General features: G+C 48.6%; 2 protein-coding genes across 2 annotated transcripts in view; both read right to left on the reverse strand.

The window, feature by feature from the left end:
• The window catches only part of LOC143981466 (uncharacterized), an 86,701-nt gene extending 84,387 nt beyond the window's left edge, over positions 1-2,314 (reverse strand). Inside the window, exon 1 of the mRNA XM_077479347.1 lies at positions 2,287-2,314. Coding sequence (XP_077335473.1) covers positions 2,287-2,314 — 28 coding nt within the window. The remainder of the gene's footprint in view (positions 1-2,286) is intronic.
• Positions 2,315-22,705: 20,391 nt separating this feature from the next.
• CD58 (CD58 molecule) lies at positions 22,706-27,308 on the reverse strand. The gene is made up of 3 exons (XM_077479348.1): positions 26,794-27,308; positions 22,866-23,102; positions 22,706-22,785 (listed from the first exon to the last, which is right to left on the reverse strand). The coding sequence occupies exons 1-3, from the start codon at positions 27,041-27,043 to the stop codon at positions 22,706-22,708; spliced, it is 567 nt and encodes a 188-aa protein (XP_077335474.1). The 5' UTR covers positions 27,044-27,308.
• Between the last annotated feature and the right edge of the window lie 146 nt (positions 27,309-27,454).

A 27,454-nucleotide genomic window follows, 5' to 3' on the forward strand; every position in this document is an offset into this window, starting at 1 on the left:
AGAGGAGTGTGGAGGGTATGACAGTGGGCAGTATTGTAGAGGAGTGTGTAGGGTATGACAATGGGCAGTATGTACAGGAGGAGAGGAGTGCGGAGGGTATGACAGTGGACACTATACATAGGGGAGGAGTGTGGAGGGTATGACAATGGGCAGTATGTACAGGAGATGAGTGCGGAGGACATGACAGTGGGCGGTATGTACAGGAGAGGAGTGTGGAGGGTATGACAGTGGGTGGTATGTACAGGAGAGGAGTGCGGAGGGTATGACAGTGGGCGGTATGTACAGGAGAGGAGTGCGGAGGGTATGACAGTGGGCGGTATGTACAGGAGAGGAGTGCGGAGGGTATGACAGTGAGCGGTATGTACAGGAGAGGAGTGCGGAGGGTATGACAGTGGACACTATGTACAGGAGAGAAGTGCGGAGGGTATGACAGTGGGCAGTATGTACAGGAGAGGAGTGTGGAGGACATGACAGTGAGCAGTATTGTAGAGGAGTGCAGAGGGTATGACAGTGGGCGGTATGTACAGGAGAGGAGTGCGGAGGGTATGACAATATGTACAGGAGAGGAGTGTGGAGGGTATGACAGTGGGCAGTATGTACAGGAGAGGAGTGCGGAGGACATGACAGTGGGCAGTATGTACAGGAGAGGAGTGCGGAGGACATGACAGTGGGCAGTATGTACAGGAGAGGAGTGTGGAGGACATGACAGTGAGCAGTATTGTAGAGGATTGTGGAGGGTATGACAGTGGGCAGTATGTACAGGAGAGGAGTGCGGAGGACATGACAGTGGGCAGTATGTACAGGAGAGGAGTGTGGAGGACATGACAGTGAGCAGTATTGTAGAGGATTGTGGAGGGTATGACAGTGGGCAGTATGTACAGGAGATGTGTGGGGGGTATTACAGTGAGAGGTTTGTACAGGAGAGGAGTGTGGAGGACATGATAAACAGTACAGTGCATCTGGAAAGTATTCAGTGCTTCACTTTTCTACATTTTGTTAGGAGCTGTTTGAAATCTTTGTATGTATTAAATATAAGAAAGGAATAAAATCCCATGTACATAAGGATCACAGGCTCCTCCCGCGTACATAAGGATCACAGGCTCCTCCCGCGTACATAAGGATCACAGGCTCCTCCCGCGTACATAAGGATCACAGGCTCCTCCCGCGTACATAAGGATCACAGGCTCCTCCCGCGTACATAAGGATCACAGGCTCCTCCCGCGTACATAAGGATCACAGGCTCCTCCCGCGTACATAAGGATCACAGGCTCCTCCCGCGTACATAAGGATCACAGGCTCCTCCCGCGTACATAAGGATCACAGGCTCCTCCCGCGTACATAAGGATCACAGGCTCCTCCCGCGTACATAAGGATCACAGGCTCCTCCCATGTACATAAGGATCACAAGCTCCTCCCATGTACATAAGGATCACAGGCTCCTCCCATGTACATAAGGATCACAGGCTCCTCCCATGTACATAAGGATCACAAGCTCCTCCCATGTACATAAGGATCACAGCCTTTGCTCAATACTTTGGTGAAGCTCCTTTGGCACCAATTACAGCCTCCAGTCTTGTTGAGTATGATGATACAAGCTCAGCACTCCTATTTTTGGGCAGTTTCTCCCATTCTTCTTTGTAGGACCTCTCGCGCTCCATCAGGTTGGATGTGGAGCATCGGTGCACAGCCATTTTCAGATCTCTCCAGAGATGTTCAATCGGGTTCAAGTCCGGGCTCTGGCCGGGTCATTCAAGGACATTCACAGAGTTGTCCCGTAGACACTCCTTGTTATCTTTGCTGTGTGATTAGGGTTGTTCTGTTGGAAGATGAGCCTTCGCCCCAGTCTGAGGTCCAGAGTGCTCTGGAGCAGATTTTCATCAAGGATGTCTCTGTACATTGCTGCATTCATCTTTCCCTCCATCCTGACCAGTCTCCCAGTTCCTGCCACTAAAAAACAGCTACCACCATGCCTCACCATAGGGATGGTATTGGCCAGGTGATGAGCGGTGCCTGGTTTCCTCCAGACATAGGCCAAAGCGTTCAATCTCTATTTCATCAGACCAGAGAATTTGGTTTCTCCTGGTCTGAGAGTCCTTAAGGTGCCTTTTGGTAAACTCCAAGCGGACTGTCATGTGCCTTTTACTGAGTGGCTTCTGTCTGGCCACGCTACATACAGGCCTGATTGGTGGAGAGCTGCAGAGATGGTTGTTCTTCTGGAAGGTTCTGCTCTCTCCACTGAGAAACACCGGAGATCTGTCAGAGTGGACCATTGGGATTCTTGGTCACCTCCCTGACTAAGACCCTCCTCCCCCATCGCTCAGTTCGGCCGGGTGGCCCACTCTAGGAAGAGTCCTGGTGATTCCAAACTTCTTCCATTTATGGATGATGGAGGCCACTGTGCTCATTGGGACCTTCAAATGCTGCAAAAACTTTTCTGTCCCCTTCCCCCGATCTGTGCCTCCATACAATCATGTCCAAGGTCTACAGACAATTCCTTGGACTCCATGGCTTGGATTGTGCTCTGACATGCACTGATACCTATGGGACCTTCTATAGACAGGTGTGTGCCTTTCCAAATCATGTCCAATCAACTGAATTTACCACAGGTGGCCTCCAATCAAGTTGTGGAAACATCTCAGATGTTCAGTGGAGACAGGAGGGACCCGAGATCAATTCTGAGTGTCACGGCAAAGGCTGCGATCCCCACGTGCCATGGAGGAGCCCCGCGACCCTTACAGGGGCTGTAAGGATCGCGGGGGAGGAGCCCCGCGACCCTTACAGGGGCTGTAAGGATCGCGGGGGAGGAGCCCCGCGACCCTTACAGGGGCTGTAAGGATCGCGGGGGAGGAGCCCCGCGACCCTTACAGGGGCTGTAAGGATCGCGGGGGAGGAGCCCCGCGACCCTTACAGGGGCTGTAAGGATCGCGGGGGAGGAGCCCCGCGACCCTTACAGGGGCTGTAAGGATCGCGGGGGAGGAGCCCCGCGACCCTTACAGCCATGGGAGCAGCCCCGCGAGCCTTACAGGCCATGGGAGCAGCCCCGCGACCCTTACAGGCCATGGGAGCAGCCCCGCGACCCTTACAGGCCATGGGAGCAGCCCCGCGACCCTTACAGGCCATGGGAGCAGCCCCGCGACCCTTACAGGCCATGGGAGCAGCCCCGCGACCCTTACAGGCCATGGGAGCAGCCCCGCGACCCTTACAGGCCATGGGAGCAGCCCCGCGACCCTTACAGGCCATGGGAGCAGCCCCGCGACCCTTACAGGCCATGGGAGCAGCCCCGCGACCCTTACAGGCCATGGGAGCAGCCCCGCGACCCTTACAGGCCATGGGAGCAGCCCCGCGACCCTTACAGGCCATGGGAGCAGCCCCGCGACCCTTACAGGCCATGGGAGCAGCCCCGCGACCCTTACAGGCCATGGGAGCAGCCCCGCGACCCTTACAGGCCATGGGAGGAGCCCCGCGACCCTTACAGGCCATGGGAGGAGCCCCGCGACCCTTACAGGCCATGGGAGGAGCCCCGCGACCCTTACAGGCCATGGGAGGAGCCCCGCGATCCTTACGAGCCATGGGAGGAGCCCCGCGATCCTTACGAGCCATGGGAGGAGCCCCGCGATCCTTACGAGCCATGGGAGGAGCCCCGCGATCCTTACGAGCCATGGGAAGAGCCCCGCGATCCTTACGAGCCATGGGAAGAGCCCCGCGATCCTTACGAGCCATGGGAAGAGCCCCGCGATCCTTACGAGCCATGGGAGGAGCCCCGCGATCCTTACGAGCCATGGGAGGAGCCCGCGATCCTTACGAGCCATGGGAGGAGCCCCGCGATCCTTACGAGCCATGGGAGGAGCCCCGCGATCCTTACGAGCCATGGGAGGAGCCCCGCGATCCTTACGAGCCATTGGAGGATCCTGTGACGGGACTATGGAATAACTTGTTGATTGGGGGTAGGAAGAAGCTGGGAGTGATGCCTGTCAGTGGAAGGTATTGAGTGGCCTGTGCTATGTATGCATGCTGGGTGTGAAAACTGGTTAATGAAAGATATAGGTCATCTGCAGGTTTGGAAATAGTTGTTCATTGATATAAGTTGGGGGGGGGGGGGGGGGGGTGTAACAGGAAGTGTCTAGGAAGTAATGTTCTGGGCAATGGAGAGTGTGAAATGGACGATGTCCATCAGCATTCAGGTCTCTTTCACATTTGCTTTTCAGATGGTGGTACGTATTGTCAATCTGTAGTGGATTGCTTTTAAGAGGGTGGTATAGCAGCAGCAGCCGACAGGCATGCAGGAGGTGCTGGCGCTGCCTCCGGCTTTGGGGTTTGTACTTTTGGTTTAAAATGACTGAATAGCAATTTGACATTGCGAGACCCACACCACACCACACCACAGCTGTAAGCCAAGCGATCGGCTCGCAGTTGCAGAGCAGACCCAATGAACTCAATGGTTGAGTTTGAGAGGCAGTCCTGCCAATGCATCAGGTAAAAAAATGCCACAGCTGCAACTGGATGGGTAGGATTTGGGTCCATAAGCAAAGTGCTGTAAAAAAAGCACAGGTAAGCCACCCCCCCACTGGCCACTTGTGAAAGAGCCCTTAGAAGTGGGGGGGGGGAAAAAAAAAAAAAAAAAAAAAAAAAAAAAAAAAAAAAAAAAAAAAAAAAAAAATCGGACAGACCCCGTGCTCATAATACACCTCACACTGACAGTATATAGATGGAGAGATCTCAGGGAACATGCTGGTAGGGATCGGCCTGTACTTGTACACATGAGGACCACATTACAGATAATAATCCTCACCACTATTCATGTTTGGAGTGAATGAGAACAATGGACATTTATCATCTCTCAATATGGCCACCATTAGGGTACAAAGCTTTACATGTATAAGAATAAGCTTACCGTTCTCGTTGGTGATAAAAGAATAGATCGGGTTCATACAGCCATCTAAAATATAGAGAAAAAAATATATCAGTTTATGAGAAGTTAGCCCAGTTATGGAGGGAGGTGGAATGTTTGTGTGTTGAATACCTTCCCCTTGTGGGAACCTGGCTCTTTAGGAGATCATAACACCAGAGGCTGCACGGGGAGGGGGTGGGGGGGAATTGGACGACTGACTGCACGGGGAGGGGGGACGGACTGGACGACTGACTGCACGGGGAGGGGGGACGGACTGGACGACTGACTGCACGGGGAGGGGGGACGGACTGGACGACTGACTGCACGGGGAGGGGGGACGGACTGGACGACTGACTGCACGGGGAGGGGGGACGGACTGGACGACTGACTGCACGGGGAGGGGGGACGGACTGGACGACTGACTGCACGGGGAGGGGGGACGGACTGGACGACTGACTGCACGGGGAGGGGGGACGGACTGGACGACTGACTGCACGGGGAGGGGGGACGGACTGGACGACTGACTGCACGGGGAGGGGGGACGGACTGGACGACTGACTGCACGGGGAGGGGGGACGGACTGGACGACTGACTGCACGGGGAGGGGGGACGGACTGGACGACTGACTGCACGGGGAGGGGGGACGGACTGGACGACTGACTGCACGGGGAGGGGGGACGGACTGGACGACTGACTGCACGGGGAGGGGGGACGGACTGGACGACTGACTGCACGGGGAGGGGGGACGGACTGGACGACTGACTGCACGGGGAGGGGGGACGGACTGGACGACTGACTGCACGGGGAGGGGGGACGGACTGGACGACTGACTGCACGGGGAGGGGGGACGGACTGGATGACTGACTGCACGGGGAGAGGGGACGGACTGGACGACTGACGGCATTTTTATGCATTCAAATATTATTCATTTTTAAAACTATCTTTTTTCCCAAAATGGTAACATTTTTAAGAATAGGATTTTTGTAACAGCTTAATTGTAAAATCCTTTTCTTTGAAGTACACCGGGGGACACAGAGACATAGTAGTTACTATGTGGGTTATATGGGTCACTGATAGGTAATGATAGGTAAAGGACACTGGCACACCCTAAATTAAAAAAGTGCACTCCCTATATAACCCCTCCCACTACCGGGAGTCCTCAGTTTTGTAACCAAGCAATACAAGAGTATACCAAAGAAGGGAGGGACCCCTGTGTCCCCTGATGTACTTAAGAAAAAAAAAAAAAAAAACATGGGACAGAGAACCATAGTAGTTACTATGTGAGATGTCCCACAGCAATGCCAACTGAAGGGAAGGGAAACAACAAAAGTAGGGCAATAAGAGACTGGAGGACTTATACTGCAGCCTTACAGATCTGAGCCATGGAGGCTTGGCGATACACCACCCAAAAAGCACTAACAGCCGTGGTGGAGCGCACTTTAATATGAAAAGGAGGAATTTTCCTCTTTAAACCATAAGCTTGAACAATCACTTGACGAATCAATTTAGAAAAGGTAGATTTCGACCGCCTGTCTTCTTTTAGGACCGTCTGGCAACACAAATAAAACATCTGTTTTATGAATCTGAGCGGTCACTTTCAAATAGACCTTGACCGCTCTGACCACATCAAGAGAATGTAGCGACTTTTCTACCACAGAATGAGGTTCTGGAAAAAAAATGAAGGCAGAACAATATCCTGGTTTAAATATTGAATAGCATGGAGGAGGGCTAAACCTACACGTTCAAGCTGATTATTCTATTTGGCATATTTTTTGTGTATTACCCTGTGATACCCGCCATTATTAGAAACTCTTGATGGGTATATACACCTGCCATATTTGGATTAACCTGGTGAGTATTACTACTACTGATGCTGTTATATGCCTATGTAGTATTGTTCATTTTTAAAGTTAATAAAATTCTTCCTTGCTTATTAATATTTTCTCAATATAGGATATCCTATTTTTTTTTTTTTATTTTTTTTTTTTTTTTTAGGTATTCATAGATATCCTTTGCACTCCACCTATTTGGCACACATTAAGCCAATACTTTTTTATATTACAAACTAAAAAGGAGAAATATATATATATATATATATATATATATATATATATATATATATATATATATATATAACATTTTGGTTGGATTGTCTCTCCTTTCATTTTTAGAGATGCTTTGATATTGGCTACCTTCAATGTGGTCAATACAGCTCAGCCTCAAAAATAGGATTTTTGTACTCACCATAAAATACTTTGTTACACAATACACAGAACTTTAATCCCGCCCCTAGGGGGCGGACCCTGTGCTATCAACCCTCCTCCTGCTGCTAGCAGCTTCATTACGTCAACAAGCAGTAGAACGTAGAAAATAGGAGGGGCAGGTGCTGTGTCGGTCGGTGAATTACAGAGAAAGGGATTTTACGGTGAGTACAAAAATCCTATTTTCTCTTATATTCACCAACCGACACAGCTCCTCTAACTACATGGGACGTCCCCGAGCAGTGCCAAACGAGGGGTGGGAAAAACAGCATTAAAAACTTCATCCACCATGACAAAGTGGGAACTAGTGAAACTAAACCCTCAAAAAAAAACAGTGTGTGGAAACTCCACCATATAACCGGGTATCCTCAACGGGAGCGATCCCAAAGACCGCAACATTGCAGAAGTAATGCAACAGTGCATTAACAAAACAGTACTGTTTTTATCGAAAAACCAGGAAAAAATTAAATTGTAACTACACGGCCGCCTGCAAAACTTTGCAGCCAAAACCAGCATCAGCCGATGCACTGATGTCTACATTGTAGAACTTGGTAAACGTATGGACAGACAACCAGGTCGCCGCCTTACAGACCTGAGCGACAGACGCTTGGTGTCGGAAGGCCCAAGACGTTCCGATTGCTCTTGTAGAGTGGGCCGTGACTGGAAAGGGAGGCACCTGCCCCTTCAAGGCGTAGGCTTGGACTACAATCTGTCTGATCCACCTGGAAATGGTGGCCAACGAGACCGCCATGCCCTTCTTAGGACCAGCCACCGAAACAAAGTGAGTCTGACTTCCGAAAGGGAGCCGTGGGAGCCAAATACACCTTCAGAGCCCTAACCACATCGAGCGCGTGAAGGGCCACCTCTTTGGGGTCCTTCGGCTTAGGACACAACGATGGTAATACAATGTCCTCATTGATATGAAGGGCCGAGACCACCTTCGGTAGAAAAGACGGTTGCGGACGCAACACCACCTTATCCTTGTGGATGACCGGATAAGGCGACTTGCAGGACAAGGCCGCCAGTTCCGAAACCCTCCTGGCCGATGTGATGGCCACTAGAAAGACCACCTTCTGCGAAAGGGTCAACAGAGGAATCTCCCCGATATTCTCAAATGGCAGCTTCTGAAGCGCCAACACCAGGTTCAAATCCCACGGAGGCAACGGAGGATGCACCGGAGGGACTACATGTCGTACCCCCTGAACAAAGGTACTCGCCAATGAGTGAGACGTTAGGGGTCGCTGGGAAAAAAAAAAAAAAATAAATAAAAAAAAAAAAAAAAAAAGACAGCCAAAGCTGAAATTTGCTCCTTGATGGTGCTCAACGCCAACCTCTGGTCTACACCTTGTTGAAGAAACAGCAGGATCCTGGATATAGAGAAGGCGCGCGGATGCCATGCTTTCTCCTCAAACATGGAGATATAGGCCTTCCAAGTACGATGGCATATCTTCCCAGAAGAAGATTTCCAGGCTCTCAGTATAGTCCGAATCACCGAGTCCGACAGACCCCGGGTTCCTCAACACCTGGCTTTCAACAGTCATGCTGTTAAAGCCAGTGATAGTAAAGCAGGATGAAAGATTGGACCTTGAGATAGGAGGTCCTCTCGCAACGGCAGTCGCCAGGGAGCATCTGCCACCAGGCGCACCAGGTCTGCGTACCAGGCCCTCTGAGGCCAATCTGGGGCAATCAGGATCCCCTTGGCTTCCACTCTGCGAAGCAGACGTGGCAACAGTTTCAGTGGAGGAAAGGCGTAGATCAGCTGGTACTGATCCCCCGGAGCCACCAGTGTGTCTGACACGTCTGCCCATGGATCTCTTGTCCTGGACACGAATCTCGCAACCTTCCGATTGAGCCGAGCAGCGGCAAAGCTTCTTGTTCCCCCTTGGCGATTTACGTATGCCACAGCCGTGGCATTTGACTGTATCCTGGTCGGACGCCCTTGAAGACATGTCAACCATGTGTGAAGGCACAGCCTGATCGCTCTCAATTCGAGCAGATTGACCGGCAACTTGGATTCTTCCGTCGACCAGAGGCCCTGAGCCGACTGAATCCCCATCACTGCACCCCAGCCGGACAGACTGGCATCTGTAGTGACCACCGTCCATTTCAGAGGAAGGAACAATTTTCCGGCCTGAATCACCGGGAACCTCAACCACCAGATCAGAGAATCCCTGACTGGTTGGTTCACCTGGATCTGCTAAACCAGGGACAACGGAGGCTTGTCCCATTTTGTCAAGATCTCCTTCTGCAGGACTCTGGTGTGGAACTGGGCATAAGGTACCGCCTCGAAACAGGCAACCATGAGCCCCAGCACCCGCATGCTAAAGCGGAGTGATGACCACTTGCGGTTCATCAGTAGTTTGACTGCAGATCTGAGTCAGCACTTTGAGGGGAAAAAGACCCTCGCTTCCCTGGAATCCAATAGTAAACCCAGGTACTCCAGACACTGGGTCGGCACAACCACCGTCTTCTTTAGGTTCAACAGCCACCCACATTCTTGCAGAGTCTGCATGGTGATCACCACATCCTCCTCCAATTCTGAGGTGGAAGAAGCTCTCAGGAGGAGATCGTCTAGGTAACCCACAATCGCGATCCCGCGTTGTCGCAGCAACGCCAATACTGGAGCCAGTACCTTGGTAAAGATTCAAGGGGCTGATGTCAGGCCAAAGGGAAGAGCCACAAACTGGTAATGAGCTTCCAACTGCCCAACGCAGACATTTTTGATATGTTTTTGGGTATGTGCAGGTATGCATCCTGGATGTCCAAAGACGCCAGGAAGTTTCCTTGATGGAGTGCAGCGACTACTGAGCGAACTGATTCCATTCTGAACCTCTGCACTTTTACAAAGTGATTGAGGGCTTTTAAGTCCAAGATTGGATGTACCCCTTCCTTCTCGGAAACCACAAACAGATTTGAGTAGAACCCCTGGAAGTGTTCCGATTCCGGAAACGGTACAATCACCCCCTGATTCAGCAAGTCCCTTACTGCCCCTAGCAGGGCCTCCCAGCAAACCGAGGACGTGGGTATGCTGGAAGGGAAGAATCAGTTTGGCGGCCAAGAGAGAAACTATCTTGTAACCTGTGGAAATCAGATCGCAGACCCATTGGTCTGATAACCGGGAGGTCCAACAGGATGCAAACTCTCGAAGACGACCCCCCACCCGAGACACGGGTGGGGGCAAACCTTCATGCGGTAGCACTTTTGTTAGGCTTGCGGTTCCAGGGACACTTCTGACCGTCCGTGGGCCTCCTGTTTGGCTGGGGTCGTTTTGCCGAAGCACCGGGCGGACGAAAAAGCCGCTTGTGAGCGGAAAAGGAGGGCCCTTGCCTGCGCCGTGGCTCCTTATCCTTCCTGGCCTGTGGGAGTAGTGTACTTACCACCGTGGCATTTTTAATAATGTCATCCAACGAGGCTCCAAAGAGCCGTTCGCCAAGGAAGGGAAGATCCGTCAGGGTTTTCTTGGATGCCTGGGCTATTTCAGCCAAATAAGGCGCCTCATCACCACGGCTGACACTGAGGCCCTGGATAGCAGAGGGAGTATATCCAGGGCCGCTTCACAAACGTACTTAAAGCCATGCACTAGTTGGTCTGCTCGCTCCACACAGACAGGGGAGGCGTTCTGCTCTCCCAATTCGTGGTGCAAAAGTTTTGCCCACTGTGACACAAGTGCCGATGCCAGTACAGGTCGCACGGCTGACCCCACAACCGTAAACAAGGAACGAGCCACTGCTTCGGCTTTCCTGTCCATGGGATCCTTGAATGCAGGATTCCCCTCAAACAAGATCGTGGATACTTTATTTAACCTGGATACTGGGGGGTCCATGACCGGAGGAGCCAACCACTTTTTGAGAAGGCTTTCCTCAAAGGGGCAACTCACCGCAAAGTTTTTGGGGACCGAAAAAGTCTGTTGCGGGCGACCCCCTTCCCTGTAGATGAATTTGTCAAAATAAGTCAAATACGGGAACACCTTAGGTGAACGTGCTGGCTTGTGGGACCCAAAAGGGACCGGTACATCAGCAGAGAAATCCGCTGGCTCCTGAATCTTCATGGCATCACGCACAGCTGTGATAAGTGCTCCAACAAGCGCCTTATTGTGCCCGGACGGGGAATCATCCTCGCTGTCCGAATGGTCCTGGTCAGCCACGTCCGATAGGTCAGAGCAGGGGTCTCCAGTTGCAGCAGGGCCCGAGTCTGCATCAGAGCTCTCCCCCGAGGGGGGGGGCCTCTTACGTGCACCTTTCCTGCCACGTGCCGCCTCTATCTTAGCAACATAGGAGTCAAGGAACGCCGTCAGGGTGTCCATGCGCACCGCACTAACCGCAGGTGACCCGGTTGCTATAGCCTGGATTTCGGGGGAAGAAACACCAGTTTCTGAAGCCATGCTGACCCTATCCTGTCTGCCACCTGCAAGGGGACTTAGGACAGCGAAGGTCCCACCCTCCTGTTGCCGCCACGTGGGGGAGGGTTACTTAGCACTAGACTCACCACCCTGGGGCGTTCTGTGAATGCCAACAATAGTGCCTGTAGTCCCTAGGAGGTTCCCAGATGCAGAGAGTTGAAAAAACTGTCAGCAGCAGCAGCTCTAACAGCGGTGCAACGATCTGCAGAACAGCTTCAGCGTTCAGCACAGAGCCATCCAGTGTCCCACACACACAGTGGATACAAGAAGTAACAAGAGAAAGCACATGTCATGCTGTCACAAGAGGCCAGCGGTGAAGAAAGCATTCAGGCTTTCACAAAATGGCTGCCAATGTAATCAATAGGAATCCTAAAGGAAAATGGCTGCTGAAGCTCCCCAGGGGAATCTATAGCTTTCCCAAATCCAAGATGGCCGCCGGAACGGCACCATGCGGTGAACAGAGCAAAAATAATAAACGAGCTGCCTGACAGACAACTCCACAAAAACTTTTTTTTGGGGATCCCCAGACCTGGACCAGAACTGAACAGCAACCGAAAGAGCCCCCACAGGTGAGAAACATCGACCCACACACACCACCCGCAGCTCTTGCAGACATCCCCCTCAGAGGGGGAAGGGAGCAGTGATAGGGACTTGGGAGAGAAGATAAGGAGGTGAGGTGGCCCCCGAATCGACCCCCAGGGAATGCCCAGCTGCTCCCCCCACCGAAGCAGGGAGAGCCGTATTTACCAGTCCTGAAGAGCTAGGAGACATTCCATCACAGACCTACTCCTGCGCAGTTACAGGGTAGCTGCTGGCCCGGTATACTGTGATCCAGACATCGGTAGCACTGTCATATGTATACCCCGGAGCATTGAAGCTCACCGACCACCTCTGGAGCACGAGGTATGTCGTGGCCTGCCGAGCCGTAGATGCGGCCTGCTCACGCTCGATGGCCGGACTGGGGAGACTACAAGGATATCATTAACCAGCCTGTCACCCAGCCGGCAGTTGATAGAAGATCTCAGGATCTCTCATCTTGCGCAAAAAGCAGCAAACCTGCAGTAAAAATATGGACCGAGAGGCCCGCAGGGTTTCCTAGGTCATTCTCCTTGCTAGGCAAAACAAAAACTGAAGCTGCTGGGAGCAGGAGGAGGGTTGATAGCACGGGGCCCTCCCCCACGGGGCGGGATTAAAGTTCTGTGTATTGTCTCACAATTTTGCCTAGTTTCTCCTGATGGGAGGCTGTACAACCCATGTAGTTACAGAGAGGAGCTGAGACACACACACACACACACACAGACAGACACACAGACAGACAGACACACAGACAGACAGACACACAGACAGACAGACACACAGACACACAGACAGACACACAGACAGACAGACACACAGACACACACAGACACACACAGACACACACAGACACACACAGACACACACAGACACACACAGACACACACAGACACACACAGACACACACAGACACAGACAGACACAGACAGACACACAGACACACACACAGACACACACACACAGACACACACACACACAGACACACACACACAGACACACACACACAGACACACACACACAGACACACACACAGACCCAATCTTCACCCTTCAAACCTTCAGGAGTTGGGGATCCTCGAGGAAACCCACAATCCTGGACCTGTAATATCACCACCGCCAGTAAAAGACACCTTGAATGGATCCGGCTGCATAGCTGGCCCCAGCAAGGATTGCTTCCAGTAGAGCACAGCACATCTTTACTTCTGACCAACACCTTAGACACCGGTGAAAAAAACGGAGGTACTCCCAGTAATGGGAGGAGTTGTATACGGAGTGCAGTTTGTCTTAGGGTGTGCCAGCGTTCATCATCTCACATACCAACTACTATGGCTCTGTGTCCTGTCATGTACGATAATATACATGTCCCTTGTATTGAAAAGTTTGGAGACCCCTACATCAGAATATCAAGAACACGCAGTCGAAAATTTCAATTTTAAAATGTATGGCCACCTGCAGAGATGAGGGTGTCAGCCATTGTTGGGGTTCCTTCATTACACATTGGAAATGTTTGTCTAATATAACCCGACTCATTACTATGACACCCCCTCCCCCCGCTCTGTATGTATTACTGAATAATGTATCCTGTGCTAGTAGGAACAGATTTTTTTTTCATTTTTGTTAGATGAAAGTAGTAAAGAATATCACATTATACTTACGGTCACGGAATTCATAACACACACCAATGAGGAGGACAATCAGCAGCGCAACCAGAACCAGAACCAGAAATACTATAAAAGCAACCAGCCATCCAGATATAGATTTTTCTGTAGGACAGAAGAGAAGAAGGAGAGATTGGTGTTTGAGCCTCACAAAAATTGTCACAGACTTATTGCTACTAATAAAAAGATGGCAAGAAAATCAGGCTGGATGAACAGCCAATCACAAGAGGTGGACACAGTACGATAGAAGAATGACTGGCGCCGCCATAAATGGCCGTTGATTGGCCAGTCTGGCTGCACATAATTTGTCCCCACCTACCCTCCTCCGCGTGGCTTTCTTACACTGCATCGGCTCCCCGGCTTGGGGTGGGGGTCCGGCTGTGATAATAGGAGGAGGAGGAGGGAGAGAAGCACGAGGGGAAGCCTCAGGCGGCGGCCAGGACAACAGGGAAAATTAAAGAGCGCATGCCGAGCTCTCTGACATTTTGCCGGTGTTGTTGGTATACAGATTGAAAAAGGCAGAAAGGAGAGTTACTTGCTGCATGCGCCTGCAGGCCATGGCTATTGCATTACATCTGATGACGTGTCATGAGAACCCAAAGCCAAGCACTAGGCAGATACAAAAGCACAACAGTCATGGATTTCAGTACGTTTTAAAACATCATTCATGTAGATTTTTATACCAGTTTAAAAGTATTTCAACTTTATTGGGCATCAGCCTCTTGTAGTTTCTCTACAGCAAAGCTTAAAATGGGAATGAAAGAAGCAGCACCAGAAAGAAATTAGATTGTGTGCAGACATTGAACAGACAGTGAGAAAGCAAAGCGCCAGAGAGATGGGACCAGTGGGTCTATTAAAGGCACACAGGCACCGCCCCCTCTCTCCAGCCAACGCCCCCCCATGACTAATGGATATCCATGATCACTGCCAACCCATCCCCCCCCCCCCCCCAAGTCGGACGCCGGGCACTTGAATTTCGGCGGCATCTGGGGATGCACCTGATTGGAGCCATAGTCTCTAATAGACTTTAAAAGAAGGTGAACTTGGAGCGCAGAGCATTGTGCTCAGAGTCCACCCAGGTGTGTTAGAATAGCAAATTACTATTTGCTATTCTAACACTAAAATCGCCTCTGGGCATCTCTGATACCCACCACCTGATTGGCTGAAAGGCAACGATTTCGCAACGAAATAGTCGCTACGAATGGTCGCTACAATTGGATGCCTATCAGGAGGGGAGGAGACGATGCATGTAGGACCATAGCTCGCCACTCTCTGACCCGCTGCAAGATCCCACAGCTCGCCGCCATTACCCGCTGTCTAACCCACCACCGAGATAGGGCAAGTGCTGAGCAGGTGGGGTGGAGGGGGGGGGGGGGGTTCGCAGTGGTAACTTTTGATGAGGCACAGTGGTGGAGTTTCAAGGGCACAGTAAGGCTGCAATTGATGTTTTTTACAGTTTGTTTGGACCCCCTCCAAATGTTTTGAGCACCAGCCGCCACAGGATGGGACCATTGTGCCGCTTCTCCTTACTTGTTGATTGACAGGCTGAGGATATGTACATTACAGTGTGGGCTTCAAGGAAGACCATTGAATGAGGCTGGCTGTCGCTCAAACTGGAGGGCTTATTTTGTTTTTAATGGGGTGCGTGTGTGTGTGTGTGGGAGTGAGTGAGAAAGCTATAGATATATATTTTATTGAGAGCTGGAGGCGTGTCTCTTAATCCAGGAAGTGAACAGGCAGGAGCTTCAGCTGCCCGCAATTAAAATGGTTGCAGCCAGACTCAGTGGAGGGAGATTTCTGCAGCATATTTGGCCAGTACAGAATCGCGATTCTGTACTTGCCAAATATGCTGCAGAAATCTCCCTCCACTGAGTCTGGCTGCAACCATTTTAACTGCGGGCAGCTGAAGCTCCTGCCTGTTCACTTCCTGGATTAAGAGACACGCCTCCAGCTCTCAAAAAAAAAAAAAAAAGAAATTTATATACATACACACACACACATAGTGGTTGGAGGGACGCTTCAGAATGGCAAAGATGTTTTTATTACAAATTATGTGAGCAGACATTTAAAAAAAAAAAAAAAAAAAAAAAAAATAGATAAATTTAACCACTTAAGGACCGTCTCCTGTACATATATGTCGGCACACTGAAGAGGGATATCTCAGTAACAGCGTCAGCTGCCACAACCGAGATATCCATCTTTACAGGAGCCGATCCTCTTTACGATAATGGTGGTCTACGCGGCAGATTTGCTGCGAGATCACCGTTATAGGCAGCAGAAGAGCTGGCACCCCCCCCCCCCCTCTCCCATGCCCTCCGCCGCCGGTAGCGGCAGAGGCGAACAGGACCTGTCATGTCCTGGGTATGGAAAAGAGTGAGGGGGGGGAAGATAGCCCCCAACCTGTCTCTATACCATAGGAGGGAGGAAGCGATGTCAAAACGTCAGCTCCGCCCACACCTCTTAAAAAAGGAACATTTTTCTGTTATTTTTTCAAGTGACAAATTTTTTTTTTTTGGGCATTTTAGTGTAAACGAGATATGAGGACTTTTTGACCCTAAAATCTCATATATAAGAGGACCTGTCATGTTTTTTTTTTTTTTTTTTTTTTTTTAATACAAGGGATTTTTACATTCCTTGTAATAGGAATAAAAGTGACAAAAAAAATAAAAAAGTGAAAAAAAGTTAAATAAATAAAAAAAAAAATTTTTAGCGCGCCCCAACGAGCTTGCACGCAGAAGAGAGCGCATACGCGAGTAGCGCCCACATACGAGAATAGTGGTCAAACCACACATGTGAGGTATCGCCGCGATCGGTAGAACGAGAGCAATAATTCTAGCCCTAGACCTCCTCTGTAACGTAAAACATGCGACCTGTAAAATTTCTTAAACGTTACCTATGGAGATTTGAGGGTAAAAGTTTGAAGTGCGACATGTTGGGTATCAATTTACTCAGCGTAACATTATCTTTCACAATATAAGAAAAAAAAATAAAAAAATATTGGGACTAAAATTTATTGCGGTCTTATTTTTTTATTTAAAAAAAAAAGTGTGTTTTTTTCCAAAAAAGTGCGCTTGTAAGACCGCTGCGCAAATACGGTGTGAAAAAGTATTGCAACGACCGCCATTTTATTCTCTAGGGTGTTAAAAAAAAAAAATACATAATGTTTGGGGGTTCTAAGTAGTTTTCTAGCAAAAAAAAAAAAAAAAAAAACTGTCTTAAACATGTAAACACCTAAATTTCAAAACTAGGCTGGTCCTCAAGTGGTTAATGGTTACCAGTTTAGGGTTAGATTGCTGGAGCTGGAATTATTGCTCTAACAATCACAGCGATGCCTCACATGTGCGATTTGAATAATTTAAATTTGCGGGAAAAACTTATGTATGCGTTGTCTTTGGTGTGCATGAGTGGGGGGGGGGGGGGGGGGGGATAGGTGGTATCGGGGTGATGAGGCAAAGAGCCTCATGGTGCGGGGAAAGAGCCTAGAGGTCGTCACGTATTGCCCTGACCGCTGAGCTGGTGACGTCAGCGCCGCCAGTAGTCATTGTAGCAATAATTTTTTATATGATCCACGATACCCTCGTTCCTTGTCTGGAGGCTTCGTATCAGAGGTAAAGGCTGTGTGGCTCCTGTGACGGTTCATCCAGAACTTCTGTGCTTTTGCCCTGTTGATGTCATTGATAGTGAGATCTATCATTCTGGTAAGCGGCCCCTCTTCTCACTGGTGGAGGATTGTTTGGATTTTCTTTAAACACAGAAATTTGTGGGTGTCAACTCCATATTTTCACTTTGGAAGAATTAACACTACTCTTTGGACATTTTTTCTGTTTTTTTCTGTTGTCTTTTATTCAATATATTTTTTTGTCAGTTTTTTCTGTTCATTCACCACAATTAATTTGGGGGTGTGCCGGTTTATTTTCTTGAATATTGACAATTTATGTGATTTATATATAAGGGGTATGCAATTTATGCTAATCTTATTTTGGGCACTGATTTAAAAACACTTTTTTTTTGTCACTCATATGGTGAAAAGATATTATTCACTGATATAATTAAATTATTTGTATCCCTTTTGTCACTTATTTTTTTGTGATTTTTGTCACTAAATTTTTGCGTGTGATTATTGATGAATCTTTGTGATTAGATTTATTTATTTTTTCTGTTTAGAGTTTATTTTTTTTTAGCGCAGCTCACTTTTTTCACTTATTTACCCTGGTACAATCGTTTCCTCAAAAAGGATGTACTTTTACTGCAAGTGGTTAATCACCCCTGGCGGAGGGGGGGGGGGGGGGGGGGGGGGCTATTGGTTATTTAGTAAAAAAATAAGGACCAAAAATGAAAAAAAAAAAAAAGTTTTAGATATGAAATTTTGTAAATTAGTAATTTTTTTTCTCTTTCACTGGGGGCCACCGAATGTCTGTTTACACTGAAGTACAGAATGAGGAGATCGGGATCGCACACAGGTAGAAGTATGAGATGATGGGGGTGATGATCATAGAGAGGAGAGAGGTGATGTACAGAACAATGAGGAGGAGATCAGGATCACACACAGGTAGAAGTATGAGATGATGGGGGTGATGGTCAGGGAGAGGTGAAGTACAGAACAATGAGGAGGAGATCAGGATCACACACAGGTAGAAGTATGAGATGATGGGGGTGATGGTCAGGGAGAGGTGAAGTACAGAACAATGAGGAGGAGATCAGGATCACACACAGGTAGAAGTGTGAGATGATGGGGGTGATGATCATAGAGAGGAGAGAGGTGATGTACAGAACAATGAGGAGGAGATCAGGATCACACACAGGTAGAAGTATGAGATGATGGGGGTGATGATCATAGAGAGGAGAGAGGTGAAGTACAGAACAATGAGGAGATCAGGATCACACACAGGTAGAAGTATGAGATGATGGGGGTGATGATCATAGAGAGGATACGGGTGAAGTACAGAACAATGAGGAGATCAGGGTCACACACAGGTAGAAGTATGAGATGATGGGGGTGATGATCATAGAGAGGATACGGGTGAAGTACAGAACAATGAGGAGGAGATCAGGGTCACACACAGGTAGAAGTATGAGATGATGGGGGTGATGATCATAGAGAGGAGAGGGGTGAAGTACAGAACAATGAGGAGGAGATCAGGATCACACACAGGTAGAAGTGTGAGATGATGGGGGTGATGATCATAGAGAGGAGAGAGGTGATGTACAGAACAATGAGGAGGAGATCAGGATCACACACAGGTAGAAGTATGAGATGATGGGGGTGATGATCATAGAGAGGAGAGAGGTGATGTACAGAACAATGAGGAGGAGATCAGGATCACACACAGGTAGAAGTATGAGATGATGGGGGTGATGGTCAGGGAGAGGTGAAGTACAGAACAATGAGGAGGAGATCAGGATCACACACAGGTAGAAGTATGAGATGATGGGGGTGATGGTCAGGGAGAGGTGAAGTACAGAACAATGAGGAGGAGATCAGGATCACACACAGGTAGAAGTGTGAGATGATGGGGGTGATGATCATAGAGAGGAGAGAGGTGATGTACAGAACAATGAGGAGGAGATCAGGATCACACACAGGTAGAAGTATGAGATGATGGGGGTGATGATCATAGAGAGGAGAGAGGTGAAGTACAGAACAATGAGGAGATCAGGGTCACACACAGGTAGAAGTATGAGATGATGGGGGTGATGATCATAGAGAGGATACGGGTGAAGTACAGAACAATGAGGAGGAGATCAGGGTCACACACAGGTAGAAGTATGAGATGATGGGGGTGATGATCATAGAGAGGAGAGGGGTGAAGTACAGAACAATGAGGAGGAGATCAGGATCACACACAGGTAGAAGTGTGAGATGATGGGGGTGATGATCATAGAGAGGAGAGAGGTGATGTACAGAACAATGAGGAGGAGATCAGGGTCACACACAGGTAGAAGTATGAGATGATGGGGGTGATGGTCAGGGAGAGGTGAAGTACAGAACAATGAGGAGGAGATCAGGATCACACACAGGTAGAAGTATGAGATGATGGGGGTGATGGTCAGGGAGAGGTGAAGTACAGAACAATGAGGAGGAGATCAGGATCACACACAGGTAGAAGTGTGAGATGATGGGGGTGATGATCATAGAGAGGAGAGAGGTGATGTACAGAACAATGAGGAGGAGATCAGGATCACACACAGGTAGAAGTATGAGATGATGGGGGTGATGATCATAGAGAGGAGAGAGGTGAAGTACAGAACAATGAGGAGATCAGGATCACACACAGGTAGAAGTATGAGATGATGGGGGTGATGATCATAGAGAGGATACGGGTGAAGTACAGAACAATGAGGAGATCAGGGTCACACACAGGTAGAAGTATGAGATGATGGGGGTGATGATCATAGAGAGGATACGGGTGAAGTACAGAACAATGAGGAGGAGATCAGGGTCACACACAGGTAGAAGTATGAGATGATGGGGGTGATGATCATAGAGAGGAGAGGGGTGAAGTACAGAACAATGAGGAGGAGATCAGGATCACACACAGGTAGAAGTGTGAGATGATGGGGGTGATGATCATAGAGAGGAGACAGGTGAAGTACAGAACAATGAGGAGGAGATCAGGATCACACACACAGGTAGAAGTATGAGATGATGGGGGTGATGATCATAGAGAGGAGAGAGGTGAAGTACAGAACAATGAGGAGGAGATCAGGATCACACACAGGTAGAAGTGTGAGATGATGGGGGTGATGATCATAGAGAGGAGAGAGGTGATGTACAGAACAATGAGGAGGAGATCAGGGTCACACACAGGTAGAAGTATGAGATGATGGGGGTGATGGTCAGGGAGAGGTGAAGTACAGAACAATGAGGAGGAGATCAGGATCACACACAGGTAGAAGTGTGAGATGATGGGGGTGATGATCATAGAGAGGAGAGAGGTGATGTACAGAACAATGAGGAGGAGATCAGGATCACACACAGGTAGAAGTATGAGATGATGGGGGTGATGATCATAGAGAGGAGAGAGGTGAAGTACAGAACAATGAGGAGATCAGGATCACACACAGGTAGAAGTATGAGATGATGGGGGTGATGATCATAGAGAGGATACGGGTGAAGTACAGAACAATGAGGAGATCAGGGTCACACACAGGTAGAAGTATGAGATGATGGGGGTGATGATCATAGAGAGGATACGGGTGAAGTACAGAACAATGAGGAGGAGATCAGGATCACACACAGGTAGAAGTATGAGATGATGGGGGTGATGATCATAGAGAGGAGAGAGGTGAAGTACAGAACAATGAGGAGGAGATCAGGGTCACACACAGGTAGAAGTATGAGATGATGGGGGTGATGATCATAGAGAGGAGAGGGGTGAAGTACAGAACAATGAGGAGGAGATCAGGATCACACACAGGTAGAAGTGTGAGATGATGGGGGTGATGATCATAGAGAGGAGAGAGGTGATGTACAGAACAATGAGGAGGAGATCAGGATCACACACAGGTAGAAGTGTGAGATGATGGGGGTGATGATCATAGAGAGGAGAGAGGTGATGTACAGAACAATGAGGAGGAGATCAGGGTCACACACAGGTAGAAGTATGAGATGATGGGGGTGATGGTCAGGGAGAGGTGAAGTACAGAACAATGAGGAGGAGATCAGGATCACACACAGGTAGAAGTATGAGATGATGGGGGTGATGATCATAGAGAGGAGAGAGGTGATGTACAGAACAATGAGGAGGAGATCAGGGTCACACACAGGTAGAAGTATGAGATGATGGGGGTGATGATCATAGAGAGGAGACAGGTGAAGTACAGAACAATGAGGAGGAGATCAGGATCACACACACAGGTAGAAGTATGAGATGATGGGGGTGATGATCATAGAGAGGAGAGAGGTGAAGTACAGAACAATGAGGAGGAGATCAGGGTCACACACAGGTAGAAGTATGAGATGATGGGGGTGATGGTCAGGGAGAGGTGAAGTACAGAACAATGAGGAGGAGATCAGGATCACACACAGGTAGAAGTGTGAGATGATGGGGGTGATGATCATAGAGAGGAGAGAGGTGAAGTACAGAACAATGAGGAGGAGATCAGGATCACACACAGGTAGAAGTGTGAGATGATGGGGGTGATGATCATAGAGAGGAGAGAGGTGAAGTACAGAACAATGAGGAGATCAGGATCACACACAGGTAGAAGTATGAGATGATGGGGGTGATGATCATAGAGAGGAGAGAGGTGAAGTACAGAACAATGAGGAGGAGATCAGGATCACACACAGGTAGAAGTATGAGATGATGGGGGTGATGATCATAGAGAGGATACGGGTGAAGTACAGAACAATGAGGAGGAGATCAGGGTCACACACAGGTAGAAGTATGAGATGATGGGGGTGATGATCATAGAGAGGAGAGGGGTGAAGTACAGAACAATGAGGAGGAGATCAGGGTCACACACAGGTAGAAGTATGAGATGATGGGGGTGATGATCATAGAGAGGATACGGGTGAAGTACAGAACAATGAGGAGGAGATCAGGATCACACACAGGTAGAAGTATGAGATGATGGGGGTGATGATCATAGAGAGGAGAGAGGTGAAGTACAGAACAATGAGGAGATCAGGGTCACACACAGGTAGAAGTATGAGATGATGGGGGTGATGATCATAGAGAGGAGACAGGTGAAGTACAGAACAATGAGGAGGAGATCAGGATCACACACAGGTAGAAGTATGAGATGATGGGGGTGATGATCATAGAGAGGAGAGAGGTGAAGTACAGAACAATGAGGAGATCAGGATCACACACAGGTAGAAGTATGAGATGATGGGGGTGATGATCATAGAGAGGAGAGAGGTGAAGTACAGAACAATGAGGAGGAGATCAGGGTCACACAGAGGTAGAAGTAACCAATCAGTATGTAGGAGGCGGAGTCACACCTCTGACTCTCTGATGACAGGTATACAGAGGAAGTGATATATACTCTGTTATATCTGATCAGGAAAGATGTCGGTGAGTGTTGAGGGTGAGATTTTCTTTATAGACATCACTGGCCGCCGCCGCCGGGACTCACCTGGAGGAGGAATATAGCGGATTGTTATAGAGGAACTCTTCTTAGACACTTCATTCGACACAACACAGGTCCGAGTCACATCATGTTCGGGTCGGGGTTCGGAGTACCATTGACCCTTGCCCACGGATTCTGTCCGGTTAAACCATTCATAGGTGACACCCGGAGTGGAGCAATTACAGTATAGTACAATTTTCTCCTCGGTAGATTGATCAGTGATGGTGGGGTCATCAACAAAAGCTGAAAGAAAAGAATATGACATGAGAGGATGAGATCTCCATCACCCGCTCCATCTATACCCAGACTTCCTTCCTTCCCTCTGTGGAGTACATTTCTTGTCTATGGAGAAGGTGGTATAATGGGATCTGTAAAGCAACATCCCGACCTTTACAACCCAGAGGAACCCTGGAAATTATTTTCAGGTCTTGGAGAACCTGAGATATAACAAAACTATTGTAGGTGAAAATGCACATCCAGTCAATGGCTGGCGGTTGGTGTCCTGCAGTCATCAAGTGGTATCGGTCCGGGACCATCCAATGGGAGGTCAGTCAGTCACAGTTCATGGAACTCCTAGATCAGCGATCTCCAAACTACGGCCTTCCAGCTGTTGAAGAACATCCCATGATGCATTGTAAGATTCCGACATTCACAGACATGACCGGGCATGATGGGAATTGTAGTTCCTGAACAACTGGAGGGCCGTAGTTTGGAGACCCCGGCTCAGTCTAGAGCAGTGATGAGAACCTTGGCACCCCAGATGTTCTGGAAATACAATTCCCATGATGCTCTGGCACTCTGCAGTGTAGTTGAGCATCATGGGAAATGTAGTTCCAAAACACCTGGGGTGCCGAGGTTCCCCATCACTGGTCTACAGGAACTCCTAAAGGTTCCATGGAGGCCGAGCTGACAATGGTGGCCTCCAATCCAAAAAAATAAAAATAATAAAAGAAGGGGTTCTATTCCTCTCGATTCAGGTGGATCGGATCAAGGGCAGTCGGGTGTAAACAGATAGCCGATCCATTCACACAAGACTGCCCATTGCAGGCCGTGTCCAGGTCAGCTCCACATAATCTTAATGGACACAGACCCATTTGTCTGCTCAGCGGACAGATCACCCACTCAGCAAGCGGACTCCGCCCTCTGTGGGAGGGGCCTTAATACTTCTGTCAGGTTATTACTGTGATTCCATAGGGGAGATACTTCCTGTCGCAGTGACACCTCCGCAGTAAGGCTGCATTCACACCCGAGCATAGCGTCTGAGCGCTTTTCTGCAGCATTTTTGGGCTGTCATTTTCTTCTTTTATTAGCCAGTTGAGAAAACGATTATCTGTTGCCAGGTTTCAGATTTTCTTTTTTTTTTAATTATTATTCATTTATTATTTCTTTTCGCTAGGGTATTCAGGGTGCTCAACCTGGAGGCCCCTCCAACTGTTACTACAAGTCCCATCATGCCTCTGCCTGGGGGAGTCAGGCTTGTAACTGTCAGCCTTGTAATGCCTCATGGGACTTGTAGTTCCACAACAGCTGGAGGGCCGCAGGTTGAGCGTCTGAGTTAAGAGTTATTTCTTTTTTGTTAGGGTGTTACTACCACCAAATATAAAAAGACAAATATAACTCATAAATAATACATTCAATAAATGAATACCAAGTAATAAATAAATGAACCCCTAACTTACAACAAATAATTCGATTTGGGATTTTATTATTAATAATCAAACAACTTAAAGGACCGAGCCCCTTTCTGAGATTTGTTGTTTACAAGTTAAAAACTTTTTTTTCTGCTACAAAAATGACCTAGACCAGTGATGGTGAACCTTGGCACCCCAGATGTTTTGGAACTACATTTCCCATGATGCTCATGCACTCTGCAGTGTAGTGGAGCATCATGGGAAATGTAGTTCCAAAACATCTGGGGTGCCAAGGTTCACCATCACTGACCTAGAACCTCCAAACAAACACATACTATAACAAAATGTACTTGTGAAAGTATTCGGCCCCCTTGAACTTTTCAACCTTTTGCCACATTTCAGGCTTCAAACATAAAGATATAAAATGTTTATTTTTTGTGAAGAATCACCAACAAGTGGGACACAATTGTGAAGTGGAACGAAATCTATTGGATTTCTGAAACTTTTTTAACTAATAAAAAAATGAAAAGTGGGGCGTGCAAAATGATTCGGCCCCCTTGCGTTAATACTTTGTAGAGCCCCTTTTGCTGTGATTACAGCTGCAAGTCGCTTGGGGTGTCTCTATCAGTTTTGCACATCGAGAGACTGAAATTCTTGCCCATTCTTCCTTGCAAAACAGCTGGAGCTCAGTGAGGTTGGATGGAGAGCGTTTGTGAACAGCAGTTTTCAGCTCTTTCCACAGATTCTCGATTGGATTCAGGTCTGGACTTTGACTTGGCCATTCTAACACCTGGATACGTTTATTTGTGAACCATTCCTTTGTAGATTTTGCTGTATGTTTGGGATCATTGTCTTGTTGGAAGATAAATCTCCGTCCCAGTTTCAGGTCTTTTGCAGACTCCAACAGGTTTTCATCCAGAATGGTCCTGTATTTGGCTGCATCCATCTTCCCCTCAATTTTAACCATCTTCCCTGTCCCGGCTGAAGAAAAGCAGGCCCAAACCATGATGCTGCCACCACCATGTGTGACAGTGGGGATGGTGTGTTGAGGGTGATGAGCTGTGTTGCTTTTACGCCAAACATATCGTTTTGCATTGTGGGCAAAAAGTTGGATTTTGGTTTCATGTGACCAGAGCACCTTCTTCCACATGTTTGGTGTGTCTCCCAGGTGGCTTGTGGCAAACTTTAGACGAGACTTTTTATGGATATCTTTGAGAAATGGCTTTCTTCTTGCCACTCTTCCATAAAGGCCAGATTTGTGCAGTGTACGACTGATTGTTGTCCTATGGACAGACTCTCCCACCTCAGCTGTAGTTCTCTGCAGTTCATCCAGAGTGATCATGGGCCTCTTGGCTGCATCTCTGATCAGTCTTCTCCTTGTCTGAGCTGAAAGTTTAGAGGGACGGCCAGGTGGAAGTGATGTTTTGACGTCGCTTCCTGCCCTGCAACGTCATGGAGACGGGTGGGGCCTTCCCTCGCATCTTGTCTCCATGCACAGCTAGTGAAAGGACCGAATCGCCTCCGCCGTTGGCTTCGGTAAGCAGCGGAGGGGGCACCCTCTCGCCCGCCGCCGATAAAAGTGATCTCGAAGTAAATCCGCCGCAGAGAACACTTTTATCTTGTGCCCGACTACGAGGATACCGGGGCTATGGCAGCTAACTGGTGCCATAACAATGATATCCATCCTCAAATTTAGGATGTATACGGGCGTGCACTGGTCGGCAAGGGGTTAATATTTAAGGTTAAAGTGGTTGTAAAAACAAAGTATTCTTTGCATCAACATAAAAAAAAAAAAAAAAAAAAGAAAGAAATAAAAGCTGAAATCTCTAAAGACACAAAAATAATAATAATAATAATAAATAAAAGCTCAAAAACGTGCGCAAGTCATGCAAAAAAAGGAACTCAATATATCACACCTGCTTTCTGTGGTATAGAGGGGATCACATAAGAGAAGTACATTGTTGGGGTTTTGAGGCCTTTTCACCACTTGCCCCCCACATTATATTTAGAGCAGACGGGCAGCACAGCCAGGTGATGTACTGGCACGTTTCCTGGCACAGGCACCTTGGCACAACCCCCCCGGAGACACGCAATCCCGCCATCAGGGCGCACAGCGGCTGTGAGTGACCGGGGTATCACGTGATCGTTAATTGTAACCATGTGATCGCTATGAACAATGTAAACAAAATCGCCATGAATGGCTTCTATTCAGGACTGTTTGGCCCACAGCGGTCACATGGTACCAGGGCCAATCACAGCACCCGGTACCATGTGATTAGTTGTAGCCAATGGTAAAGACTTACCTTGTACAGTGAGCTTTATATCTGTGTACTGATAAATATTATTCACCAACGCCTCCGCCTTGTAGTCCCCGGAGTCCCCTGTAGTCAGGTTCTTTATGGTCAGCACTCCATTGGTTCTATCAATAGTCGCTCTGTCCTGAAGACGGTAAAACAAGGGCTCAACCTGGGAGTTCACCTCCATGTCCACCAGCCTGTCACCATTTATCTTCCAGTTGATCTCTGAGGGATTTCCGGTGTATATTGGCTTCATAATGACTTCACTTCCCTCCAATTTTTGGACTGGTTGTTGAGCTGCAGAGAGAGGAGGAAAGAGTTAAATTGTGTACAGAACACAGGATGGGGGAGGGGCTGCACCTACATATCGGAGGATGTACGGGGGGCTCTGCCTGCATTGCAGCCCCGGGTCCTGAGTTCAGTGTGTATGTGAGACACCGGACACAACCCGGACCCCTCTGCTGGGTACTACTATCACCCCTATACTCACCCCATACCTTACTGCTTCGCATTGTGACCCCTATACTCACCCCCATGTCCTACTGCTTGGCATTGTACCCCCTATACTCACCCCATATCCTACTGCTTGGCATTGTACCCCCTAAACTCACCCCATGTCCCACTGCTTAGCATTGTACCCCCTATACTCACCCCATGTCCCACTGCT

The sequence above is a fragment of the Lithobates pipiens genome, unplaced genomic scaffold (genome assembly GCF_037356315.1).
Source record: "Lithobates pipiens isolate NorthernLeopardFrog02 unplaced genomic scaffold, aLitPip1_a1.2 Scaffold_16, whole genome shotgun sequence".
Taxonomy (NCBI): Eukaryota; Metazoa; Chordata; class Amphibia; order Anura; family Ranidae; genus Lithobates; species Lithobates pipiens.